Below are 23,296 nucleotides of genomic sequence, written 5' to 3' on the forward strand. Positions count from 1 at the left end.
ACTTGTTCCATTTGTTATAAGAAAATACTACAAATGTTAATTGCTATGTGCTGTAGTTTGTAATTTCACTCTTTTTACACACTGATAAATGTCATCTTCTTGTTAACATGATCTAGAAAGGCACTGTTCCCATTGCAATCACCATATGGGGCTTTGACTCTTTTTTTACATTTTGCTCAGTATATGTTGGTTTCTAACTGCAAAAATTATTCATTCCAGCATCCCCAGATTCAAAAGGAGTCACAATATATCAAGTATTTATGCTGTGATGACCAATCGATTCTACAGCAGTGGGTAACAGGAATAAGAATTGCCAAGGTGAGACTGAAAACATTTTCTTCTTTTTTTCCTCCTCTAGCGTCCTCAACTAACTGGCTGTCATCAAGGCTTACTGCATCCAGTCAGTGTGAAGTGGCTTGATCCTAGCTCCCGTAACTGCCACTGTTTCTTGCTGTGGGATGACACCAAATAGTGGTGATGTGGAGACTGTTATGTCCATCTCCACTAGCTCAGGGAGTAGGAATCACAATTCATCTCTGGCTTCCTGAACATCAGCACTTACTAAGCATGTTGCAAGCCTGGCCTGGGGCATGCTTTTCGCACTTTGTCATGATACTTAGAAGAGTTAGGCCTGGCTCCACAAAGGAACTTAGGTATCTAGGGAAAAAAGTCACAGGAACATCACTGCAATCCACAAAGCTGAGTTAGGTGCCAAGGTTCCTTATACAATGAATGGGGTGAGATAGGTGCCTTAGAATGTGATTCTCATAAGCCACCATGCTAGGTGGGGAGCAACCTAAAATAGCCAATGGGAGATACCAATGAGGGTGTGATGGCCTAAGTCCTGCATCTCTTGGGGAGATGCGCTGATCTCTGTTAGTGATCCACAACCAAGAGCCACTCTCCTGGAGAGATGCCTAAGTTGTTTCTTGTGAGAATGAGTTAAACTCCTGCCTTGCTCCACACAAACAGATGGAGGGGAAGGAGGAGGTGGAAGTGCTGCTGCCCAGCTTATAACTCTTAGCCCAGTGGTTAGAGCACTCAACTGGGAGGCAGGAGATCCACGTTCAATTCCCCCCTCTCTGCCGGAGATGGAGAAAGGCTTTGAACAGGGGTATCCCACCTGTCAAGTGAGTGCTCTGAGCTATGAGACTATCTGATATGGGGCTCCCTCAGTCTCTCCTGGGGAAGCTGTTCCAGTGTGGATAAATTCATAAAGAGTCACTGGGCCAGAGAGAGAGAGAAAGACTGTGCAGCATCATGCTCAGGAACCCGTGTGGGAGACCCACCATCCAGTCTTCTCGCTCCCATGACTAGTTAGTTATCCAAAGTGAAATAGCTTCTCCAGGAGAGAGGGAGGAAGCCCCACATCAGGAGACCACTGTTCAAATCCTTTCTCCCCAGCAGGCAGAAAAGGGAATTGAAACTGGGTCTCCCACATCCAAGGCAACTGCTCTAGCCACTGGGCTTACATTTATTAATTAGCACCACTACCTCCTTCTCTTTGATTTTTAATGGGACCTAATCTGCTAGGCAGCCTCTGAGCATACTCATAGGATTGGGTCCCTCAGGCAAGAAAGGCATTTATCATCTCCTGCTTCGTGGATCACTTTGGAGCTTAGGTGGCAGATAAGCAGCCAGATGCCTAGAGGGAGACAACAGTGCACATGCCCAGAGGCAGAAACTTAAGCATCGACAGGGTTAGGCAGGAGTTTTGTGGATTGTGGTGAAGCATAAAGCTGGGACTAGGCACCTAAGAACCTTTTGTGGATCTGGGCTTTAGTCTTGGAACTCCTGCTCTAGTACTCATCCTGACTGCAAGCTGGCCTCGGGGATGTTTACAGATACTGGTGTGAAAGTGAAATGTAGTGGTGTTATCCAAGAGGCAGGTGTACATAAGCTGTTGTGCCCCGCACCTGGGTTCTCCTACAAGCTTCGTCACAAACACACTGAGCAACTTTGGGCAAGTCAGTGAAATCCTCTGTCCTTCGTCTTCCCAGCTTTGTTATAGGAACAATGATGCTTCTCCTCTGCCCCCTTTACAAAGTGCTTTGAAGTATATAGTGCTGTAGTATTATTTTAAGCACTTATTGTGCATTGAGTGGCTCCTAGGGCAGAGTCCCATTGAAATCAACAGGGCACAGGGATCAATAACTCTACAGAGGTGCAGGGATTCTCCTTAGTGTGCCCCAGTACAGATTCAGGGTCATTATTTGTAGAGATAACTGCTTTTTAACAAAATTTGTGAAAGGAATATAAAAAATACAGCTCACAGCAAATGTGTGTTTGGACATGCAGACAGTTGAGTTGACTCTCTGATCCAGGATTAAAGGTGCACTTTATTTCCCCAGTATGGCAAGACACTGTATGATAACTACAAACGTGCGGTACAGAAGGCCAGCTTGGCCTCTCGATGGACAAACCTGGCGACTGGGGAATCAGCTGTCACTGCAGGATCATCCTTGACAGGTACCCACACTGTTTGACATGACCCTTTCATAGCATGATTAAACATTAGGCAGGAGTGCTGGATATAGTCTGTCCCATAAATTAGTAATCCGACTTTTTGTTCCGACTCACAGTGGTAACCCATAGCTACGGGACACTTCCTGTAGCAGTAAATTCACACCTTTGATCATAAGTCACCCAGGGCAGAATAGAGTTAACCAGCATTTAGTAGAATGCATTTTTGATGGCTTCCACATATGGCTTCCCCCTCACTATGCCTCCTCTTGACTAAATGTCCAGGATCCTGTAGTCTCTCGTTTGGAAAAAGACATGTTCATCAGCTCTACATGGTCACTCTTGAAACTTTTACTCCAGGGGATAAGCTACAGGAGTGGACTTTTCCAAGGAGGATGCTGTTGTCACTCTAAGAAGTGATCAGGGCAGCAATGAGCCACTTTATCTAAAAATGAGAATGAAATAAGGAAGAGAGAACACTATTTCCATCACAACACGGAACAAGAGACCCCAAAGTCTTTACCAAACTCACCTTCACCACAGCACAGCCACAAGAGGGGACCATGGGGTAACGTCTAACTTTACTTACAGTAGATCTGTTGCCCATTTATCACTGTAGAGCAGCGTTTCCCAAACTGGGAGGGTTCTAGGGATCATGAAAGGGTACAGAGGGTCACAAGACATTAAAAAAGGGGGGTTGTGGAGAGAAAATACAAAAAAGCTAGAATACATCCCAATTGAAGTGGCTCCTGTCACATGGGGCTGGCTGGGCTCAGCTCCCCATGCCAGGCATTATGACCTCATGCACCAAGGACCAGGTCACAATGCCACTCACTCAGATTTGGCCTAGCTGCCCCACCTCAGAGAGGCAGGGCCCATGTGTACCAGGGGCCAGGTCGCAATGCCTCAGCCATCACCCTTGGGCTAGGAGCTGCTGCTATGGGATGAGTGGAGGGACGGGCTCACTCTGCCACTTCCCCTCCTCCCCCTGGACCTTCCACCCATTGGGGGCAGCACCCAACCACCCTCCCGGACTCCCCACCAGCAGCAGGACCTGTTTTTTGTGCTTTAATCTTCCAAAAACACCAAACCAAATCCAAACCAAAACACCTCTCAGACTCCTGGGGATCACATTAACAGAGGTGAGCCCAACGGTAGGGGGCCCAGCCTGAAGAATTTTGCTGTAGAGGCATAGTGGGGTATGACAATAGTAGTAACCTGCACTACTATTTTTACTTCACAGATTAAAAATATATTTTATTTCCTATGAAAAGTGCTCTAGGCTCCCTTTGAATAATTAAGATTCACAGTGCCATAAAAAACAGTTAAAATCAAATTAAACAAACTGCACTCATCCCACCAGTATTTTATCACCTTCCACATTGCCCCATCACAATACAAAATAAATAAATAAAATCACCCCGCTCCAGAATTCTCCAAACACCTTCCATAGGCCTTACTTCCCCCTCTCCCCAAATGCCAGGGGGAGGTGGGCTTTGCAGCATGTCTGGAAAAGTTTTGGTTCTTGGGGACCAACAAAGGGACTGAGTTCCAAAACTAAGGGGAACTCCCTGCCAGCTGCTCCATTTGAGAGGCTTGGGATGGCTTCTGAAGCGGAGGGGGAGGGAAAGGGGTGGATTGAGTCAGATTTGATGTTGCAATGGGGAGTACATTGAAAGCAATAAAACAATGACTGACTTCTGTGGGTTTCCACAGGTGCAGGAGTCTACGCTAGCAGATCCCAAATAGGAACAGGGCTTACTTGAGCATATACACCTATGTGGTTTTGACCATTGACAAGAATCCAGGCATAGGTCATAATAGGTGATCACACAAAATATTGCATGTCGCTTTGCAGCAAAAGGATAGCGGTCTTCTAGAATACACATTGAGTCTGGGTATGTGGGGGGAAGACGTTTTGATAATTTTAAAATTGACTTCAGTGGGAGCCATGGCTATTCAGGGATTTTAAATCAGGGGAGTGGGTTTTTTATATTTATATAGATTTGTGTGTGCAAATTATATACACACCCAGACATACACAATGGAACACAATCAAAATACAAATTACCTACAGTGGCAATACAGATTAATGTCATACATTATAACATGTTCAAATACAGAACAGAAGCAGTAAAACAAGCCAACACTTCCACAGCCTATTAATCATAGAATCATAGGGCTGGAAGGGACCGCGAGAGGTCCAGTCCCCTGCACTCATGGCAGGACTAAGTATTATCTAGACCATCCCTGACAGGTGTATGTCTAACCTGCTCTTAAAAATCTCCAATGATGGCGATTCCACAACCTCCCTAGGCAATTTATTCCAGTGCTTAACTACCCTGACAGGAAGTTTTTCCTAATGTCCAACCTAAACCTTTCTTGCTGCAGTATAACCCCATTGCTTCTTGTCCTGTCCTCAGGCCATGAAGAACAATTTTCCCCTCCTCCTTGTAACAACTTTTTATGTACTTGAAAGTTGTTATGTCCTCTCTCTTTCTTCTCTTCTCCAGGCTAAACAAACCCAGTTCTTTCAGCCTTGCCTCATAGGTCATGTTTTCTAGACCTTTAATCATTTTTGTTGCCCTTCTCTGGACTTTCTCCAATTTGTCCACATCTTTCCTGAAATGTGGCACCCAGAACTGGACACAATACTCCAGTTGAGGCTTAATCAGTGTGGAGTAGAGCGGAAGAATTAGTACTCGTGTCTCACTTACAACACTCCTGCTAATACATGCCAGAATCATGTTCGCTTTTTTTGCAACAGCATTACACTGCTGACTCATATTTAGCTTGTGGTCCACTATGACCCCCAGATCCCTTTCCGCAGTATTCCTTCCTAGGCAGTCATTTCCCATTTTGTATGTGTGCAACCTATTGTTCCTTCCTAAGTGGAATACTTTGCATTTGTTCGTATTGAATTTCATCCTATTTACCTCAGACCAATTCTCCAGTTTGTCCAGATCATTCTGAATTATAATCCTTTCCTCCAAAGCACTTGCAACCCCTCCCAGCTTGGTATTGTCTGCAAACGTAATGTGTACTCTCTATGCTGTTATCTAAATCATTCATGAAAATATTGAACAGAACCAAACCCAGAACTGATCCCTGCAGAACCCCACTCATTATGCCCTTCCAGCATGACTATGAACCACTGATAACTACTCTCTGGGAATGGTTTTCCAACCAGTTTTGCACCCACCTTATAGTATTTCCATCTAGGTTGTATTTCCCTAGTTTGTTTAAGAGAAGGTCATGTGGGACAGTATCAAAAGCCTTACTAAAGGCTGCCTATTAATCTGAAATACTGGCTCATATTGAAAGATCTTATTAACTGATAGTTACCAGGAGAATTTAGAGTGTGATCTAGTGCAATTGTGCAGTCTAGGCTAGGGACCTTCAGTTCTTTGGTGTCCTAATTGTCCCTTTACCACTCTAGTGTCTGCATTATTAGCTGCACAAGGTAAACAATTATTTACACACTGTTTACCAAATCTATTATAATCTTGAGGCTCCCTAATCCATCTATTTCTAGTAAACCCTTGCCATTCAAGTCTTTTAGACCAAATTGTCCTACTCCTTGTTTCTTCCCTAACTGAAAATATATTGGAGGGCTAAATGGTATTTTGCTTTCTGCTTTATTAAATCCCTGCAATTCCTTGTTACTATTGGGGATCCAAATAAATTCCTTTTCTTAGTACTAATTAAAGAAAAAGTGGCACCTGTATCTATTAACATATTTTGTCCAAATGCTCCCTTATTAAATTCTACATATACAGGTCTCTCCCATTCATCTTGTTCTAAATGTGCCACTAGATCAGTGTTTCTCAATTGGGGTTCCGCGGAACCCCAGCTGTTCTCTGCGCCGCCGATCAGCTGTTCTCCGCCACAGAGAGCAGCTGTTCTCCGCGCCGCTGATCAGCTGTTCTCCGCTGCAGAGAGCAGCTGTTCTCTGTGCCACCGAAAAAGGGATGATGTCCCAGATTTTTCGGCAGAGAGTATCAAGTGTAAGGAAAATGTAAGTGAGAAATGTTGACCCAGTTGTTTGAAATTTGTTATATAATTTGCTTATTTCGACTTTTTTTTGGCCCCATATGTAAAAATACTGTTAAGAGTTTGGGGGGGGGGGGGTTCCCACAATTATTTATCGAGTTCAAAAGGGTTCCGTGGCCAAATTTAATTGAGAAACACTGCACTAGATCATCATGCTCTTCAGCTGACACTGGGGAGATAGGGGGCGCTCGACCTCCCTATGCCTGATCCTTTAGGCAAGGTGGGGCCATAGGCACATTTCTTTCATCTTGGGTTAACCTCTGAAGCAATTCTCCAGTAGGTAACCCACTAATCTTATCCCTAGGCTCAAACCTCATTAATCGTTCCCAGATACATTTTCTTATTGAGCCTGGTGCCCTCTGTGGACCATTTTGACAGGGGTTGTAATTCCTCCTCTCTCTTTCTCTGTTTTGTTCTCCCTTACTCTGTTTTCCTTGTTGATTTCTTTTTCCCTGCGGATTATTGTTGGAAAAGGTTACTGTTGATACTTTGTTAAACTTTTTCTTCGAGGGTGGCCATCCTTTTTGTATTTTACTCACAACTTGTCCAATATTATTTACAGATCCTCTGAATTTTTTACCATTACTGCTGTTTTCATTATTAAGCCGAATTGTGAAGCTAATGTTCCTTCAGATTGTGTTACATTAGATACTATTGTGTCTCCCTGAATCAACTCAGAATTCTCCTGCAATAATTTCCAAGTCATACATGACTTTAGTTTTCCTTGTACCTGCTGTTCCTCTTTAGAAAAGTTTAATACAAAATCAGAATCCTTCCCTGGAAAGGAGGATTTCACCTTTTTTCCCTTTAGGCTATTAATATTACTTCCATAGGGGAATCCAGATAAGTTTTCTGAACCTATACCAACCCTGTTCTTTTCTTTCAACTTTACAGACTTTTCCAGGCTCAACATAGCACTGTTCCCTTGAGCTGTACTATTAACTTCCTGCATAGCCTGCAGCTCTTCCTGTAAGCAAGCTGCTTTCTGCTGGTAATCTGCATGGTCAACTACAATCTGCTGTTTATGCAAATCTAAAACCGCATCTATTCCTACATGTGAGGCAGTTTCTTTTGAGCAACAATCTTGCTCCTTTAAACCATTGTTTATTGCCAGTGTGCTGCAACCTTTTAGTCTGCAATCCACCTTCTCCCTGTAGTATGAAGGTCTCAGTTTCAGGCTGAGTCTCTTCCTTAGACCAAAACTTCAGTTGCCACTGGAGCAGGGGCTGATCTTTGGCTGAGGAATCTTCTAATCTTTTGGATTCCTCTAGCCCCAATTCAGAGTTTGTTTAACTCTTTGCATCCATGGCTGAGACATCTGTTCCTATTGTCCCAGGCATATCACACATTTTAGTTAACCAACTACTTCTCCTATTTGGGAAATCTATGAACCTCCTAGCATAAGTTCTCTGCAGAAGCTCCTCAGGGTTATGCCTTTCACAGTGCAAACTGGAGGAATTCTCATCCCAGAAGCTGGTCCTTTTTTCTTCATTGCAACATTCAGAGATTTCATCATCCCAACCCCTTTTTTCCTGACCCTTTACTGCCATTACTGCTCTCTCTCTTAATTGCAGTTCACCTTTTGGAGCATATGTTTGGCACTGACAAACCATATGGGGTATTTTCCTAGTTTTGCAAGCCCTGCCTCCATCACAGCTTGTGCATCTAACATTTTTAGTTTCCACTCTACTATCTCCTGTTTTAACGTGCCCTGTTCCATTTGTGCTTTACTGGCTTCCTTCTGTGCAGCCATTATCTGAGCTTTCTGTGTTCACACAGTGGTTTCCAATGCATCAGCTTTTGCTTTTGAACTGGTCAATTTCTCTTGTAGGACAATCCCGAGTATTCTGTGCCAACACCGTAGCTCTCAGAACTTTAACCTTTTTACCTTTAGATTAATCAATTCTTTCTGTGAATTAGCCAGTTATTTTCTAACTCATTTTTCTTCTTTTCTGATTCCTTTCCTTCTTTTAATTCTTGTATCTCTACCACCAATTTTCCTACTTCTAAATTCAAAACGCTTGCTGCCATATATAATCCTTGTAAAGCAGCTCGCTTCTTCTCTTTCTTAGTGGAATTTCCAAAGAAAATTCTTTTCTCCTCTGGTTGAACCCATTGTTCTCACTGCTCACATAATTGTTGGTAAGTACTAGGCCCAACAAATGCATTTTCCTTCCATGGACCATGTCCCACTTTCTGAATAAAATTTCCTATGCTATTTCCTAGTTTTGTTCCCAAAGCATTATCATGCCTCAGTTTCCCTCTTCCTGACATTTTTATATCTAAAACTTATTCTTCTGACTCCCTTTAATGAGCAGTTTTAGGCCTATTTACTTGAATAAATAGCCCAAAATACAATCACTATAACTTTACTCACTTTAATAAGCAGCCTAGTTACCATGAGCTTATAAAAGCCAACCAGCTATACTAGACACTCTCTCCAGCTGGAGGTTACCTGCTGCACTTTTCTTCAGACTTCAACTGCTTAACCATTGGTTACCCAGTTCCATTACCCAATATTCTACCTTTCAATACAAGACTCTATTTTTCAAATAAAAATTATGGCTCACTAGCCTAAACTAAAACTAAAATTGTGACTTACCAATCCAAATTACATTCTATCCACCTTAATGAGTCGCCTGGGCTTGTTCTCTTTAATGAACGCCACAATTATTTGTCTCTAGTTTGGAACTTTGGTGGGATCCACACCTAGATTCCCAAACTAAGACTAAATACTGTGAAACTATACGCCCTCACCTCACACTAAGACTTGCTCCTAGTATTCTATAAAACAGATTAACCCTTAACTAACTTTATGCTGGCCTCTTAGCTGTCATCGGGGCATGATGACCCCTGCATTCAGATATGATGGCCAAAACTAATGAATGGCAATAGGTTCAGATCGCTTCCCTTTAATTTACTTCTGATTATAATTGGTCTTCTAACCTGCCTCCCAGAGCCACTTCCGCTGTTGATGCCTGGGGCCTATTCATTCCCTCAGTGTCCAACTGACGACCTACTTGCTGCAGCCTATTTAATTTTAAAACTTCAACAATTCCTCTAAAAGCGTAGCTGTGTTCCAGTAAACGTTTACAGTATTTTAACTAAAGCCTGACCTCCGAAATCTTCTGCTTTCTCCTCGGCGCCAGACCTCTATAACCATAGAATTATCCACTGTTTCTTTGATATTCTGACTAGGTCTGACCTTCCGAGACCCTTTACTTCGTTCTCCGCATCCAACCTCTATGATCCCCGATCATAGGACTATATCTAGTCTAGGTCAGCCTAAGTAGTGTTTACTATGATTACAGGATCATTTACTACATCATACTAATCCTTTCCCTAGTCTAATCATTTTAGGACTGTAAGCTTAAGAAGCCAATTTAATCCTATTAACACCTTTTTGATCTTTCCTATAACAATGGTCATGTAATGTATTTTCCCACTCCCAGGTACAAAATACCAAGATCTTTTATATTTGGTTATGTAGTATATTTTCCCACTCCCAAGTATAATCCTGATATTTTATTATGTTACTGTTAATATTCACCCTTAAATTGTTAGTCAATACAGTAATTCCCTAACCAGTTCTGTTACCATGTAACAGATTGGCCACTAAAAGGATGTCAAAATTGTTACTACTTCTAAGCTTAAACAATTAAAAATACCTTTAATACGGATGCCAATTTGTTACCTAACAACAAATTGGCCAGTGCTTTTATTACAATGCTTTCAGCACCAGGTCTAAACAATTTTAAGATACTAAGCACCAAAGAATTTTAAGATACTAAGCCAATATTAAGATACTAAGCCTTTTTAAGATACTAAGCCCAATGGGACGCCAGTTTGTTACCAGAAGAATTTAGAGTGTGGGGCTATCCTAAATCTGCTGGTGTGGTGGTCTGCCCTATTGGAATTTCCAGGGAGACAATCTGCCTTCCCTTGAAAGGACACGGATACAGCCTTCCGATCAAGATAGGAAACACAAGCTGTGATACTTTGAAAATAGATACGTTTATTTAGAAGTGAGTGGTTACATTACAAGAGAAATAAAGATAGAATATATTACATAACAATATACTTAACACACTAATTAATCTTATACATTAATAACACTCTATTATATATCAATAAACGATGAAATACTTAACACTATTAACTTAACCATAATATACTTAATACTTTATATAAACCATTTAAACTATACTTAAACCATCTATCATCCAGCAGGTGTGGATCAGGCGGTTGCTGGATGGGTAGGGAGGGAGAATCTCACTCAGACCACAAGCATCCAACTTTATTGACATGCAGACTCAGATGACCTTTACTTACACAATCTTTAAAACATCCCTCTGTACGTCAGGGAAGGTCCTTCTGCTCTGTCCAAAAACTGACACAAGGACTACCTTAGGCTCAGACACAGAGCGGGAACTCAGTTAGCCCGTTTGTCCAAAGCTTAAGGCGCATCCTTGCTTCAGTGATGCTCACCACTGCTTAGATGTCCTTCTTCTTGGTTGTCCACCACGGAACTCCATCAACTCTCTTGTTCTCTTCAGGTGTTCAGCGCTCTACAAAGCTTTAGCCTGCTAGCTGCAGGCTTTATATACAGTTTGGTCACCCAAGCTCAGCCAATCAGCTTAAAGGTCACCTGGAAGGGAGGGGTTACAAATAGAGGAAAAGGGAGGGGGTTACATTAGGTGCCCCTCCTAATATGCCAATTAAGCCATGCCTGCTATGTTAATTAGGTTCTGATGTAAGAACACTCTAACCCAACCAGTTATTTAGTCTCACCTTCTATGCTAATGCGAAGGGCAGGGAAGGGAGTTTTGCATCAGGGAAGGGAGGGGTCACACAAAGAAGAGGGAATCCCCCTTCCAGCTGCCATTCTTAACTATCACTTGCTGGATTTTTCTTATTACTAATCCTTATCTAAAAATCCTATTCTGAAAACTAATCATTATTCTAAATACTACAAAATGTTTTGATACTGATACCACTCTTCAATTATCCAACCAACAACTCTTCAACCCCCTTCCAAGGCTTTTCTGCAAGCCTTTACTTCAACATTCAACATGGCAGTTTATACAACTGAGACAAAAATCTCTGGCTACCATACTACTGTACACTTGTCTATTGAGGGTTATGAGCATTCCAGTGCAGGCCGGTTATTGGGACTATACATACATGCTAGTATCTATCACACTAGCCCAACATATAATATGTAAAGCAATTACACACTAACCCTACATAATATACAGAGAACTAGATGAGGCCAGAACTTAGTTCTCCTGCTCCTTTTTTATCATATGGAATATTGGTCTAACTATGAGCAGCTGTTGGCTGACATTCTAAAATGGGGGCTGACTCTTTTTTCAAACTGCCATACACCATATTGGCTGGAATTAATAGCAATCTGCAGTCCTGCACTAGCATGAGAGGGAGTTTTGTTCAATCAGCCTCAATAACAGCTGAAGCATTGCTCAGATGGCAGGTGGAGCTTCCTGTTCTCACATCTCAGCTGTAGCATAGTGATCGCTACATTGTGGCTAACATTAGTGGCATCTGCAAATACCCAAACTGTAGAGTCTGTGGTTTTTTTAAGGGTCTTTTGTGCCAAACTAATCTCATGCAATATGTTGTTTTCATCTCTGTCTCACTACATTGATCTTCATATGCTTGAACACGCAGCATATAGTTGTGCCAGCACAACATCAGGGTGTTCAAAAGACTGAGAGCTGCTGCTGTTTCCTAGATGTAACCATGCAAGAGCCCTGTTGCTATACAGGACATTTTGTATTATATTTTGGACAAAAACTTGCTAATTTAACTTGCTAATTTTGTTTGACCATTGGCAAGACTATAAAACAAAATTACAGTGAGAAGGCAGCATGGAATTACTCTGGATTTTCACTGGTGTAACACAGCATACTTTGGCTGGCTGTCCTTGTGTATGGGGATCAAGTGTCAAATGGTGCCCTTAAGTCTTGTGCAGTTTGTAAAATAGAGACAGATCCATTAATGCCAGAAGGCATTGGCAGCAGGTTTCTATTTAGCTATTCCCTGACTACATCCCTTGGTCAGATAGGTCCACTCTGTGGAGAGGGCTTGGAAACAGTGCCCCACCTCTATCCACCCTCACCCCTTCTAGGTTCAGCAAGGCTGGAGATGAGAACGTTTCTGACCAGACTGACCGAAAAGCTCCCACAAATTGTTCTTCCGTGTCATTCACAGAAAGACTACACACACACAGTAGGGAAAATGTATCCCTTAGCTAAAAGGGCTGGATTATGGATCCCAGCCTGTCCACTAGCGTCTCTGCAGAGTGTTTGCAACCACTGGCTTGTGCCTACTGGCCCATGTGATTGATTGTATCAGTTTATGGAAGCTCCTTGTTGAATTTGTAACAAATATTGAATATAGTGCCCATAATCAGTACGGCACTTTGAATTAAGTAGATTTATTTCAATGAATACATAAAAAACAGAGATAACACATCAAGTTCTGCGTGGACTTACATCACGTGCAACCCTACTGAAATCAATGGTACAGCAGAGTTTGGTCTTGCATCTCCATTTGTTAAAGTTGTGTGATTTCTAAATCCTCTAATTAAGTCATTTATTGTTAATACTTGGAACATTGCACATCATATTCATAGCACCAATTTGCTAAATGGACAAGTGCGGTGATTTTATTTACACATGTCATGACTAAAAACATCTGTGCTCAGACATGTATTGCAGGATTTTCAGGACTTATTGAGACCCTGATCCAAGAAGCACTTTAGCACAAGTAGCCTTATTGACTAGTCCTGTGCTTAAAGTGACACATTTAGTTGCTTTGCTGGACTAGGCTTTAAACTGCCTGTCAGCTAAATTATTGCCATCTAGTTACATGGTTTTAGTTAGGAAAGAAATCACAGTTCAGTGCTTTCTGAAGCAGAAATGACTATCATAGAGTATCATGATAGTATCCTGGTTTAGATTGGACATTAGGAGGAACTTTCTGTCAGGGTAGTTAAACACTGGAATAAATTGCCTAGGGAGGTTGTGGAATCTCCATCATTGGAGAATTTTAAGAGCAGGTTAGACATACACCTGTCAAGGATAATACTTAGTCCTGCCTTACATGCAGGGGACTGGACTAGAAGACTTCTCGAGGTCCCTTCCAGTCCTACACTTCTATGATCATGTAGACTTTCTAGAAAATTTAGGATCTGAGAATCCATAACTACCTTTAACTTCAATGGGAGCACCTCTGAGAATCAGGTTCTTATTTTCCAGTCAGTTTTCTGTGCCTTACATTGTTAGAGAATCTGCTGTAGTATTTTAATGTAAATGAGTCTGCAGGAACAGCTTCTACTTCTTTTCCAAACCTATCAAATGGATATAAAAAGGCGATTAACAAGTTTAGGCTTGAAATTAGACGGTTTCTAACCATCAGAGCTGTGAACTAAGTTAATAATGAAAAGGGATGATCCCATCCATAATATCCTAGGACCTCAAATCTGATATCCTTATCTGTACAGGATTATTATACTTCTGTCTCTAAACTTAAGCAGGCTCCATTAAAAATAAAATCCAGCAAAAAATGTATTGTTTGTACAGTTAAATTTTCAAAATAAACACCACTAAAAGCATTAGCAAAATGTTACATTGTAGTTAAGAATTTAACTAGTGAAAGGTCAGTAAATACCATCCTTAATTCTACCCTGGTTTACCCTCAGTGGCGTATCAAGGGTAGGGGTGGGACATGCCCCTGGGCGCCAGCCTGGGGAGGAAGAGGTACCAGCTGGGCCCTCCTTGAAGGAGCTGCGCTCCGCTGTCACAGGCAGCCAGGGCCCGCCAGGCTTTAACATCCCTGGCGGCTGCACCAAATCCAATTCGGGCCTGCTGGCAGCTGAGGGCTCCCGCTGCAGGGGGAGCAAGTGTCTTCCCGGCCCCTTAGCCCCCACGCTAGGCGCAAGGAGGGAGCTGCAGGGACCCTGGCTGCACAGGGACCAGGCAGCCAACAGCGGGGCTCCGGGGCAGACCTGTCATGTCCCACCCCCCCGGCCGGCAGGCAGCCCATCACGCCCGCTCCCTGCCACACCCACCGACTCCACAGCGGGTCAGGGAGAGTGGGGAGACAGAGAGGGAAAAGGACCCACAGACCACCCTCACCGGGCACTGCAACTGCCGACGGGAGGCGAATGTAAGTGTTGGCTGCCAGGCGCCAGACTCTCACGGATACCCACGGTATGCCACTGTTTACCCTGAAGACCAAAGACAAAACCTCCTTCCCTAGCTCTATGCCATCCTAACTCAGCCCATTTTCATCCAGCTATATTCCACCATTACATCCAGAAACCTTCAAGCCTCCATCAGCTGACACACTGATAATTCCACTCCAGTAATCTTTGCAATACTGCTTCCTGTAGGATTGCCAATTGCAGTTAAGGGTAGAATTTGTACGGTCATTAATTTGGCTGTATGGTTTCACTTGTTTATTTTTTATAGCAAGTCAAACAGAATTGAATAAAAAAGTGGAAAATAAGCAAAAGGCAATGTTGTAACTCTGTATGGTCCTTTTTGATGCAGTAAAATCCAGGAGAGTGTAATTACAGTCTGAAAATTGTAGCTTTTTGTGCCCTGCTGGAAAATGAACAGGTTTTTGTTAACTCTTACTCTTCATTGCTTAAGGTCTGGTTAATTCTGCACATTGAATACTCCTGTGTTTTTCCTTCCTCTCTTTGGTACATTACAGGTACTGTTCAAGCAAATGGACAGATTCCCCAGATCATGCCTCCTGCCAGCTTGGAGTTTTCAGAGGCCCAGAAAGACACTGAGATGACAAAGGTACAAACCCGAGGTTTCTCTTGGGGCTCTACAGCTAAATTTCACCTCACCTCCTCTCTCCCCTTAAAGCATTAGAGCATTAAGGTGTAGTGTGTTGTGATGGTTTTGCCATTTGGGGAGGTGGGTGGCTGACTCCTTTGACTATTGCCTCCCTGCAGCTCCTCATCTCCCATACTTGACATGTGTATGCTTTATTTGCACCACAGTCTACAAGCTAGTGGCATACTGTGGTCTCTAGTGCCAGGCCTCACGCATCCCCCGTGCGGGGCAGGAGGGGTCCTTGACTCCCACCAGAAGGCAGCACCCCGCAGCTGCTCTGTGGAGGGGGGGTCTGTACCTGGGGGAGGAGGAGAACATGCCCCATTCCTCCTCATGCACCCCAGGGACTTTCTGGCACTCATGGTGGCCAGGCTCCACCGCTGCTCCCCCCTTGCACTTAGCCGTTGCACAGCGCCCGCCTCCCGCTCAGAGCCTTCTGAGCGTCGTGGAGGGCCTGGCCGACAACCCCCACCCCCACCAGGCTGGTGCCCAGGGGCCTCCCCCCTCCATCGGTACGCCACTGATAGAAGCCAAGGAGATGCAGGGACATAATGGTAACAACCAACCATCTGCCTGCCCTCTCCAGAGCACACAGCCATGAGTACCTGTAATAGACACGGGTGGAGACACACCTACCAGAGAGGGCTCTTAAAGGCTCTATTCCACTGGAATCTTGGTGCCTTCTTTTTTCCCCAGAGAACAAGGCTCTTCCTGTCAGAGCAAGAGATACTTACAGCATATAACATTTGTCTAGGGCTGTCAAACAATTTAAAAAATTGCAGTTAATAGCAAGATTAAAAATATAGTTGTGATTAACAGTAATAGAATACCAATTGAAATTCATTATAAATACTTCTGGATATTTTCTACATTTTCAAATATATTGATTTCAGTTACAACATCTAATACATTGCATCCATTAATTGCAATTAATTGACAACCCTACACTTTACATCTTTGAAGAACTTAAAAAAAGAACACAAAAACCACACACCACACATACTTTCATTAGGCTACTTTGACTATCCCCAAATTCTTGCCCACTCCAGTCCATCCAGTAGGCTGCTGTTGAGGGTACAGAGCAGTACATAACAGTACTGAAGACTTGAATCACACAGGAAGAGACTGTTTTTTTCAGGAACTGTGTTATTCAATAGAATTCACCCTACAGTGCATAAAGTTCAGGGCAGGACAAGTGGAATTATAAATCTCCAGGACTGCACCTTTTCAAACACTCAGACCATATACACTGCTTATTTCTGTTTACCATTTCCCCTCCCCATCCCCCTTCACCCCACATGACACACATCTCTGTAAGTCGGCCTTCATTGCCTCCTAATTAGCTTCTGCTCATTACCCTGCCAATGGTTCACTCCTTTTGTTCCGTTCTCCCATTCCTTTTTAACCAGAGAGACACAGCGGGGGAGGGCATGTGTGCTAGATGTGGCTCATAGCACAGTCAGTCAATAATAAATCATAGTGGGTTCCAGGCCAGGGATCCTAGGATGAGTAGGCAAGATCTGCTCCATCAGAGACCTTGTCACTGCCATCCTGGACTGTTTCCTCACAATTAGCTTTTCCCGTCCCTTCCTAGGCTCCTTGTAATGAGAAGCACTTCCCAGGACTTCTCCCTATAAATTCAATTCCTGCCCCCAGCTGCATTCCCAGTGTACCACAACCCTCACATCTGTTTGCTGCAGCATTCTACTCCCCAAAGCTCCCTGCCTGAGAGTCCTATCCTGCCAAACTCCTCTAGGATCATCCTCGTGCTTTTGGGTTTGGCCTCTCCCATTTGAGTCAGGTCTTCCCCTTTACCTCAGGGCTCCTACCAAGCAGTGCATCACAGTTCTGTCACAGCCTTCTTTATGCTAGCTTCTGCTATTCCTTCCTGTTCCTTTGCTGTTTACAAAAGAGGAGTTGCCAGGTTTTCATCTCTCTATTGCTCCCTTCAATGCTGGGCTTCCTCTGGTTATAGAAACAACCCAGCTCCTCCCCAGCTGGGACCCATCTTAGATAGCATTTAAATCAGTGGGTCTCAAAGTGCTTTATGAAGGAGATCAGTATCGTTATTTCCATTTTAAAATACCACTCTTTAATGGGCCACTGGAGTTTCAGGCACTCCCTACTAAAAGCGTTGAAGAGGCAGTCACTGCTGTGCTCACATTTTCTACTAGCCTGGAACTGAAGGACCAAACTCAAGTTTTGAACTTTACACTAAAGTAGCCAGTTTCTCCACAACAGAGCACAGAGCTGACTACAATCAATGTGCCAATTAATATAGTTCATTGTGTGTATTTCTGCCCACCACCTCTGTACAGCTGGAACTCAGACTTGGTACTGGGCTTGTGTGTTCATCCTAGGAAGTGATTCCAGATTTACAAGAATAGATGTAAAAGCAGAAAGTATCTAGGTAGGACACTTGTACAGTAAATGTTAACAGCTACTGCCATCAAAAAAAAATGGAGCAAGAATACATTCAGCCTTTGCCAAACGGGCTTTACTGGTCCTTAGAAAGTGACCTAGCAATCACATTTTGAACAAGGTTTCACCTAATATCCTGCCAAAACAAACCTAGCCCTAATGAACTGCTAACCTATGTTTTATTTTTCTTAACATGGCAGATGGATTCTTTGCCTTTTTCCCTTAAAAAAAAGTGATCAAAGGCCTTGTATGACTGTTACATTTGTGACGAGAGCTTAATGGGTTGTGGTCTTTTTTGACATATTTTTGTTATGAGAGAAAGTGGAGGAAAGGTATATGTTACTGGCACAAAATGCAGAAGAATGTACAGGGACAGATTGTCCCTGGCTCTAGTCTGGGTGCAGAAGGGGCAAAATTAGTCCTCACCTCTTTGTACCCCATATAGACCAAGGACTGCTCCCCCTGTGTGCGTCCAAGGGCACATATTGCCCTGTATCATTCCCACGCTTCACACCAGCTTGCAAAGCTGGACAGCCACACACAAGGCAGCACAAAACAGCATCTCAAGAGATGCGTTCCCTGGACTAAGAAGGATTGTGGTTCCAGTTACAATGCACCCCTGGTATTCCCTGGGGACAATGTGGTACCACGCTCCCCCTGCTCAGGCCTGTCATGGCTAATTACCACTGTCCATTGAAGACATGTAGCTTCCTCATTATTTTAAATTAGCCAAAAATATAGTAGCAACAACTCAAGAAGGTGATATAAAATAAAATGTAAGGAAGAGAGCCAAAAAAAATCCACCCCTGATTTTTATGCTATTAAATCATGGCAGATTTGAATGGATGAGTCTACCACAAGCTCAAATACTGCTAATTTAATTAAATTTTACTTATTAGGATTGACTTTGTGCTTAATTTTCATTCAAACTTCAGCTGAACTTTTCTCTTGTGTAATGACCTTCTGCCTCCGGGAATTGAATTGGAAGCTTCTCCTAGCATTACAGAATTTGTTTAGCATAGTGGAAGTTATATTGTATTTGAAAGCCCACTCTGCAGACAAATATCAAATTTTGTTGAACCACAGATGACTTCTGGGTCAAGATTCCACTGGGCAAATTTAGTTTGTTGTTCATTTTAGCTTCTGGGGATAAATACACACTACTGAGATTAAAGAAAACCAAAAACAATCTTATATCTTTAGCAAATGGCAGCTGGGTGGAACATTCATGGAAGCTGCTTTACAGGCTTTACTAATCACAACTATTCTGAGATTTTAACAGCATTCATCATGTTAGGCAGTGCTCAAAGGGGCTCTGTGAATATTCTAAACAGGTATTTTGCAGAGAGAATGCAGCTTTCAAAGCTTCATGGGCAGCTGTGGGAAAGGAAACCAAAATATTCTTTGCGCTGACCCTTGACCCAAAGGACACCAACCCTCTTTGCAGTTTCCCCACCACATAAGAACGGCTATACTGGGTCAAATCAATGGTACATCTAGCCCAGTATCCTGTCTTCCGACAGTGCCCAATGCCAGGTGCTTCAGAGGGAATGAATAGAACAGGTAATCATCAAGTGATCCATTTTTCTCCTATCAGCACTGCACACCCATGACTCTTCCTGCATCACTATGAAATAAATCATTCTTGCTGTTAACCTCTGTCAATCTCCACTGGAATATTGGCCCTTGATGGGAGATATGGACTTCGGATACCAAGCACATCTGTGCATAAGCATCAAAGTGGATAATGGTGACCCCACACACAAGGCCATAGCATAAGGCTTCATTTGAAGGTCAGCCACTACCTGCCCGCTGTGATTCCTAAGACAGGGAGTCCTGGTTAGATCATTTGTGTTCTGGGTTCTGTTGAAACAAGGAGTTAATTCTGAGAGAGTGAGAAATACTGAAATCAGCTTGTGCATTTTTATGCCAATTCAAATGATGTCACTTGGCAACATTAGTTCATAAATGTTCTTACTACAATACCAGTCACCACAACTCTGTTGTTTTATTTATTAAAGGATAAGAAACCAAATGATGTCAATGACGGTCGTTCAGTACAGCCAACCAGCTGGCCACAGACACATCAGAATAAACGTGCCACAGGAAAACCTCCACCACCGCCTCAAAGGCGATCTTCAGCTGTGAGCTCTGCACCTCTTCTACCTGTCCAACCCAAACTTGGAAGCACAGTTTTCACATCAGATCCAGTCACTTTTCCAGCACCGCCACCTGAAACAGATGATTTGCCACCACCACCCCCTGAGTTCTGTGAAGATCCTCCTGATTTTGTGCCCCCTCCGCCACCCTCCTGTAGCAGCAGCAGTGAAGACCTGCTACCACCCCCTCCACCTCCTCCGGCTTCTGTCTACAATAAGCCACCACCTATGACAAAGAAACCTGTGCCGATTCCTCTAAAGAGGCAAGAGAACAATGAACAGATGGGAGAACCAAAGTCAATGGGGCTGCCTCCATTTGGTGGTGGAAGTGGACAGCCAGATCTCATGTCTGATTTAATGAAAGCCTTACAGAAGAAAAAGGACAACACATCTTGAACTCTATGGGACAGACTGACTTTAAACCACAGCTCTCATTGTGGGGAGTGTCCTGGAAGGGTTGTGCTGGAACAGGAGCCCCTGGAGGAATTCTGCCTGAATCAGAATTCCTCCTGGGGTGTGCAGAGAAGTGCATGCTAGAGGTGATAGTTCCACCACAACTTGAGATGGGGTAGTATGCATGCCCTCTTCACTAAGCCAGCACGCTGGCTGAGGTGAGAGGTTGGGCCCAACCCCGTCCCTCACCCGCTATGGATAGCTAGGGTTGGTGGCAGCACTACTAATCTAGATTAGTCCCTTCACTTGGTGAGTGAAGGTACAGCCTCTGTGGTGGGATTAGAGCTGGTTGAAAAAGGCCAATTATTTTTCATGGGAAATTTTTTCTTTTTTTTAATATATACTGAGCATTTTTTCTTTTCAATTTCAAATTTAATCAAAAATATGGAAAATTTCAACTGAAATATTTTTTCACCTAAAGTTTGTTTGGTCAAAAACTTTTTAATTTTATTATTAGTATAACAAAAGCAGCTTTTTAAATGAAAAACTTTCATCCAGCTCTGTCTAGGATGCAATGGGGTAAGGCTTTTTGCAGCCCCTCACTTGCATCCTTGCATACCCATGCCATGCCATCAGCAATCTGCCACTTCGACATTTACTGAAATGGTTTAAATTCAAATGTCCCCATATACAACTAAAATTACTTTGGTCAGCAATCAGTTGTCTATGAACTTGATTTATGTGTTTAATTTTAGGCTACATCCTTTTAAGATAACAATTTCTCATTTTTTCGTTCGGTTAACAATTTTGTCTTAAACTATATCTAAAAATATTCATTTCATAAAGAATTTCAAATTATCTTCTTCTGTTTCCTCCTGTATACCTGTCCTCATTTATGCTTCATCGTAATTCTCTTGGTTATTTACGGTACATATATTATTAGTTCCCAAATAAAAATCTCTTCTATTTTGTATCTGCTTAAACAGTGTCAAAGTTAATGAACATGGATCTTTAATGGCATCTTTGGTGCCTCGTTGGCTCTTCCTGTTTTCTATTTCCTCCTCTCTTCTTCCTTCTCTTATATTGTAAGGCTCTATAATTAATACACTTTTGTATTTTCAGTGTTTGAAAAACAGGAAACCATACTGGATCCAATTCATTCTTAGTGTAGAATCAATAACTGGAATTTCACTAGGAAAGAGTTCAGTGCATCAAAGATCTGAACTAATGAGGGCCACAATGACATGAATATATAACAACTGATCTCCTCTTTCCCATATAGGTTCAACTACCTCCACCTCACTGTGCCAGACTCCCTGTAATCACATGGAATGATCTGCAGGTTTCATGCTTGGGTGGTTGGCCAAGGAGAAGTCCACCAACCCCATACGGAGTCTGCAAGATAAGAACATAAGAACGGCCATATTAGGTCAAACCAGTGGTCCATCTAGCCCAGTATCCTGTCTTCCAACAGTGCCCAATGCCAGGTGCTTAAGAGGGAATGAACAGAATAGGTAATCATCAACCCTGTCACCCATTCCCAGCTTCTGGCAGACAGAGGCTAGGGACACTTCAGAGCATGGTTTTGCATCCCAGCTAATAGCCACTGATGGACCTAGTCTCCATGAACTTATCTCATTCTTTTTTGAATGCTGTTATAGTCTAGACCATCACAACATCCTCTGGCAAAGAGTTTCACAAGTTGTCTGTGCGTTGTGTGAAGAAATACTTCCTTTTGTTCATTTTAAACCTGATGCCTATTAATTTCAATGGGTGACCACTAGTTCTTGTGTTATGAGGAGGAGTAAATAACACTTTACTTTCTCTACACCAGTCATGATTTTAAAAATCTCTATCATATGCCCCCTTTAATCTCTTTTCCAAGTTGACAAGTCCTAGTCCTATTAATCTATCCTAATATAGCAGCTGTTCCATACCCCTAATAATTTTTGCTGCCCTTTTCTGTACTTTTTCCAATTCCAATATATCTTTTTTGAGATAGGGAGACAAGGTCTGCATACAATATTCAAGATGTAGGCAGACTATGGATTTACGAAGAGGCAACACAATATTTTCTGTCTTATTATCTATCCCCTTCCTAATGATTCCCAACATTGTTAGCTTTTTTGACTGCCGCTGCACATTGAGTAGATGTTTTCAGAGAACTATCCAAGATCTCTTTCTTGAGCGGTAACAGCTAATTTAGATGCCATCATTTTATATATATAGTGGGGGATTATGTTTTCCAATGTGCATTACTTTGCATTTATGAACATTGAATTTCATTTGCCATTTTGTTGCCCAGTCACCCAGTTTTATGAGATCCATTTGTAACTATTTGCAATCTACTTTGGACTTAAACTATCTTGAGTAGTTTTGTATCATCTGCAAATTTTGCCACCTCACTATTTACCCCTTTTTTCCAGATCATTTATGAATATGTTGAATAGTGCTGATTCCAGAACAGACCCCTGGGGGACACCACTATTTACTTCTCCCCATTGTGAAAACTGACCATTTATTCCTACCCTTTGTTTCCCATCTTTTAAGCAGTTACTGATCCAGGAGAGGAAGGAACTCTTATCCCATGACCGATTATTTTGCTTAAGAGCCTTTGGTTAGGGACCTTGTCAAAGGCTTTCTGAAAATCTTACTACACTATATCCACTGGATCGCCCTTGTCAACATGCTTATTACCTCCTCAAAGAATTTTAGTAGAGTGGTGAGGCATGATTTCCCTTTACAAAAACCACATTGACTCTTCCCCAACAAATTGTGTTCATCTGGGTGTCTGATAATTCTGTTCTTTACTATAGTTTCAACCAATTTGCCTTGTACAGAAGTTAGGCTTACTGGCTCACAATTGCCAGGATTGCCCCTGGAACCTTTTCTTAAAAATTGGTGTCACATTAACTATACTCCAGTCATCTCATA

General features: G+C 42.6%; 1 protein-coding gene across 2 annotated transcripts in view; it reads left to right on the forward strand.

The window, feature by feature from the left end:
- Positions 1 to 21,650, forward strand: part of APBB1IP (amyloid beta precursor protein binding family B member 1 interacting protein) — a 106,650-nt gene extending 85,000 nt beyond the window's left edge. For both annotated transcript variants that reach the window (XM_067562390.1, XM_067562389.1), the window contains 4 exons: positions 220 to 318; positions 2,352 to 2,469; positions 15,259 to 15,350; positions 19,832 to 21,650. In XM_067562390.1, the coding sequence (XP_067418491.1) occupies positions 220 to 318; positions 2,352 to 2,469; positions 15,259 to 15,350; positions 19,832 to 20,365 (843 nt within the window). In that variant the 3' untranslated portion in view covers positions 20,366 to 21,650. The remainder of the gene's footprint in view (positions 1 to 219; positions 319 to 2,351; positions 2,470 to 15,258; positions 15,351 to 19,831) is intronic.
- The last annotated feature ends 1,646 nt before the right edge of the window (positions 21,651 to 23,296 follow it).

Source organism: Emydura macquarii, unplaced genomic scaffold, assembly GCF_026122565.2.
Source record: "Emydura macquarii macquarii isolate MOO-44397 ecotype Brisbane River unplaced genomic scaffold, CSIRO-AGI_Emac_v2 contig_2422, whole genome shotgun sequence".
NCBI lineage: Eukaryota > Metazoa > Chordata > Testudines > Chelidae > Emydura > Emydura macquarii.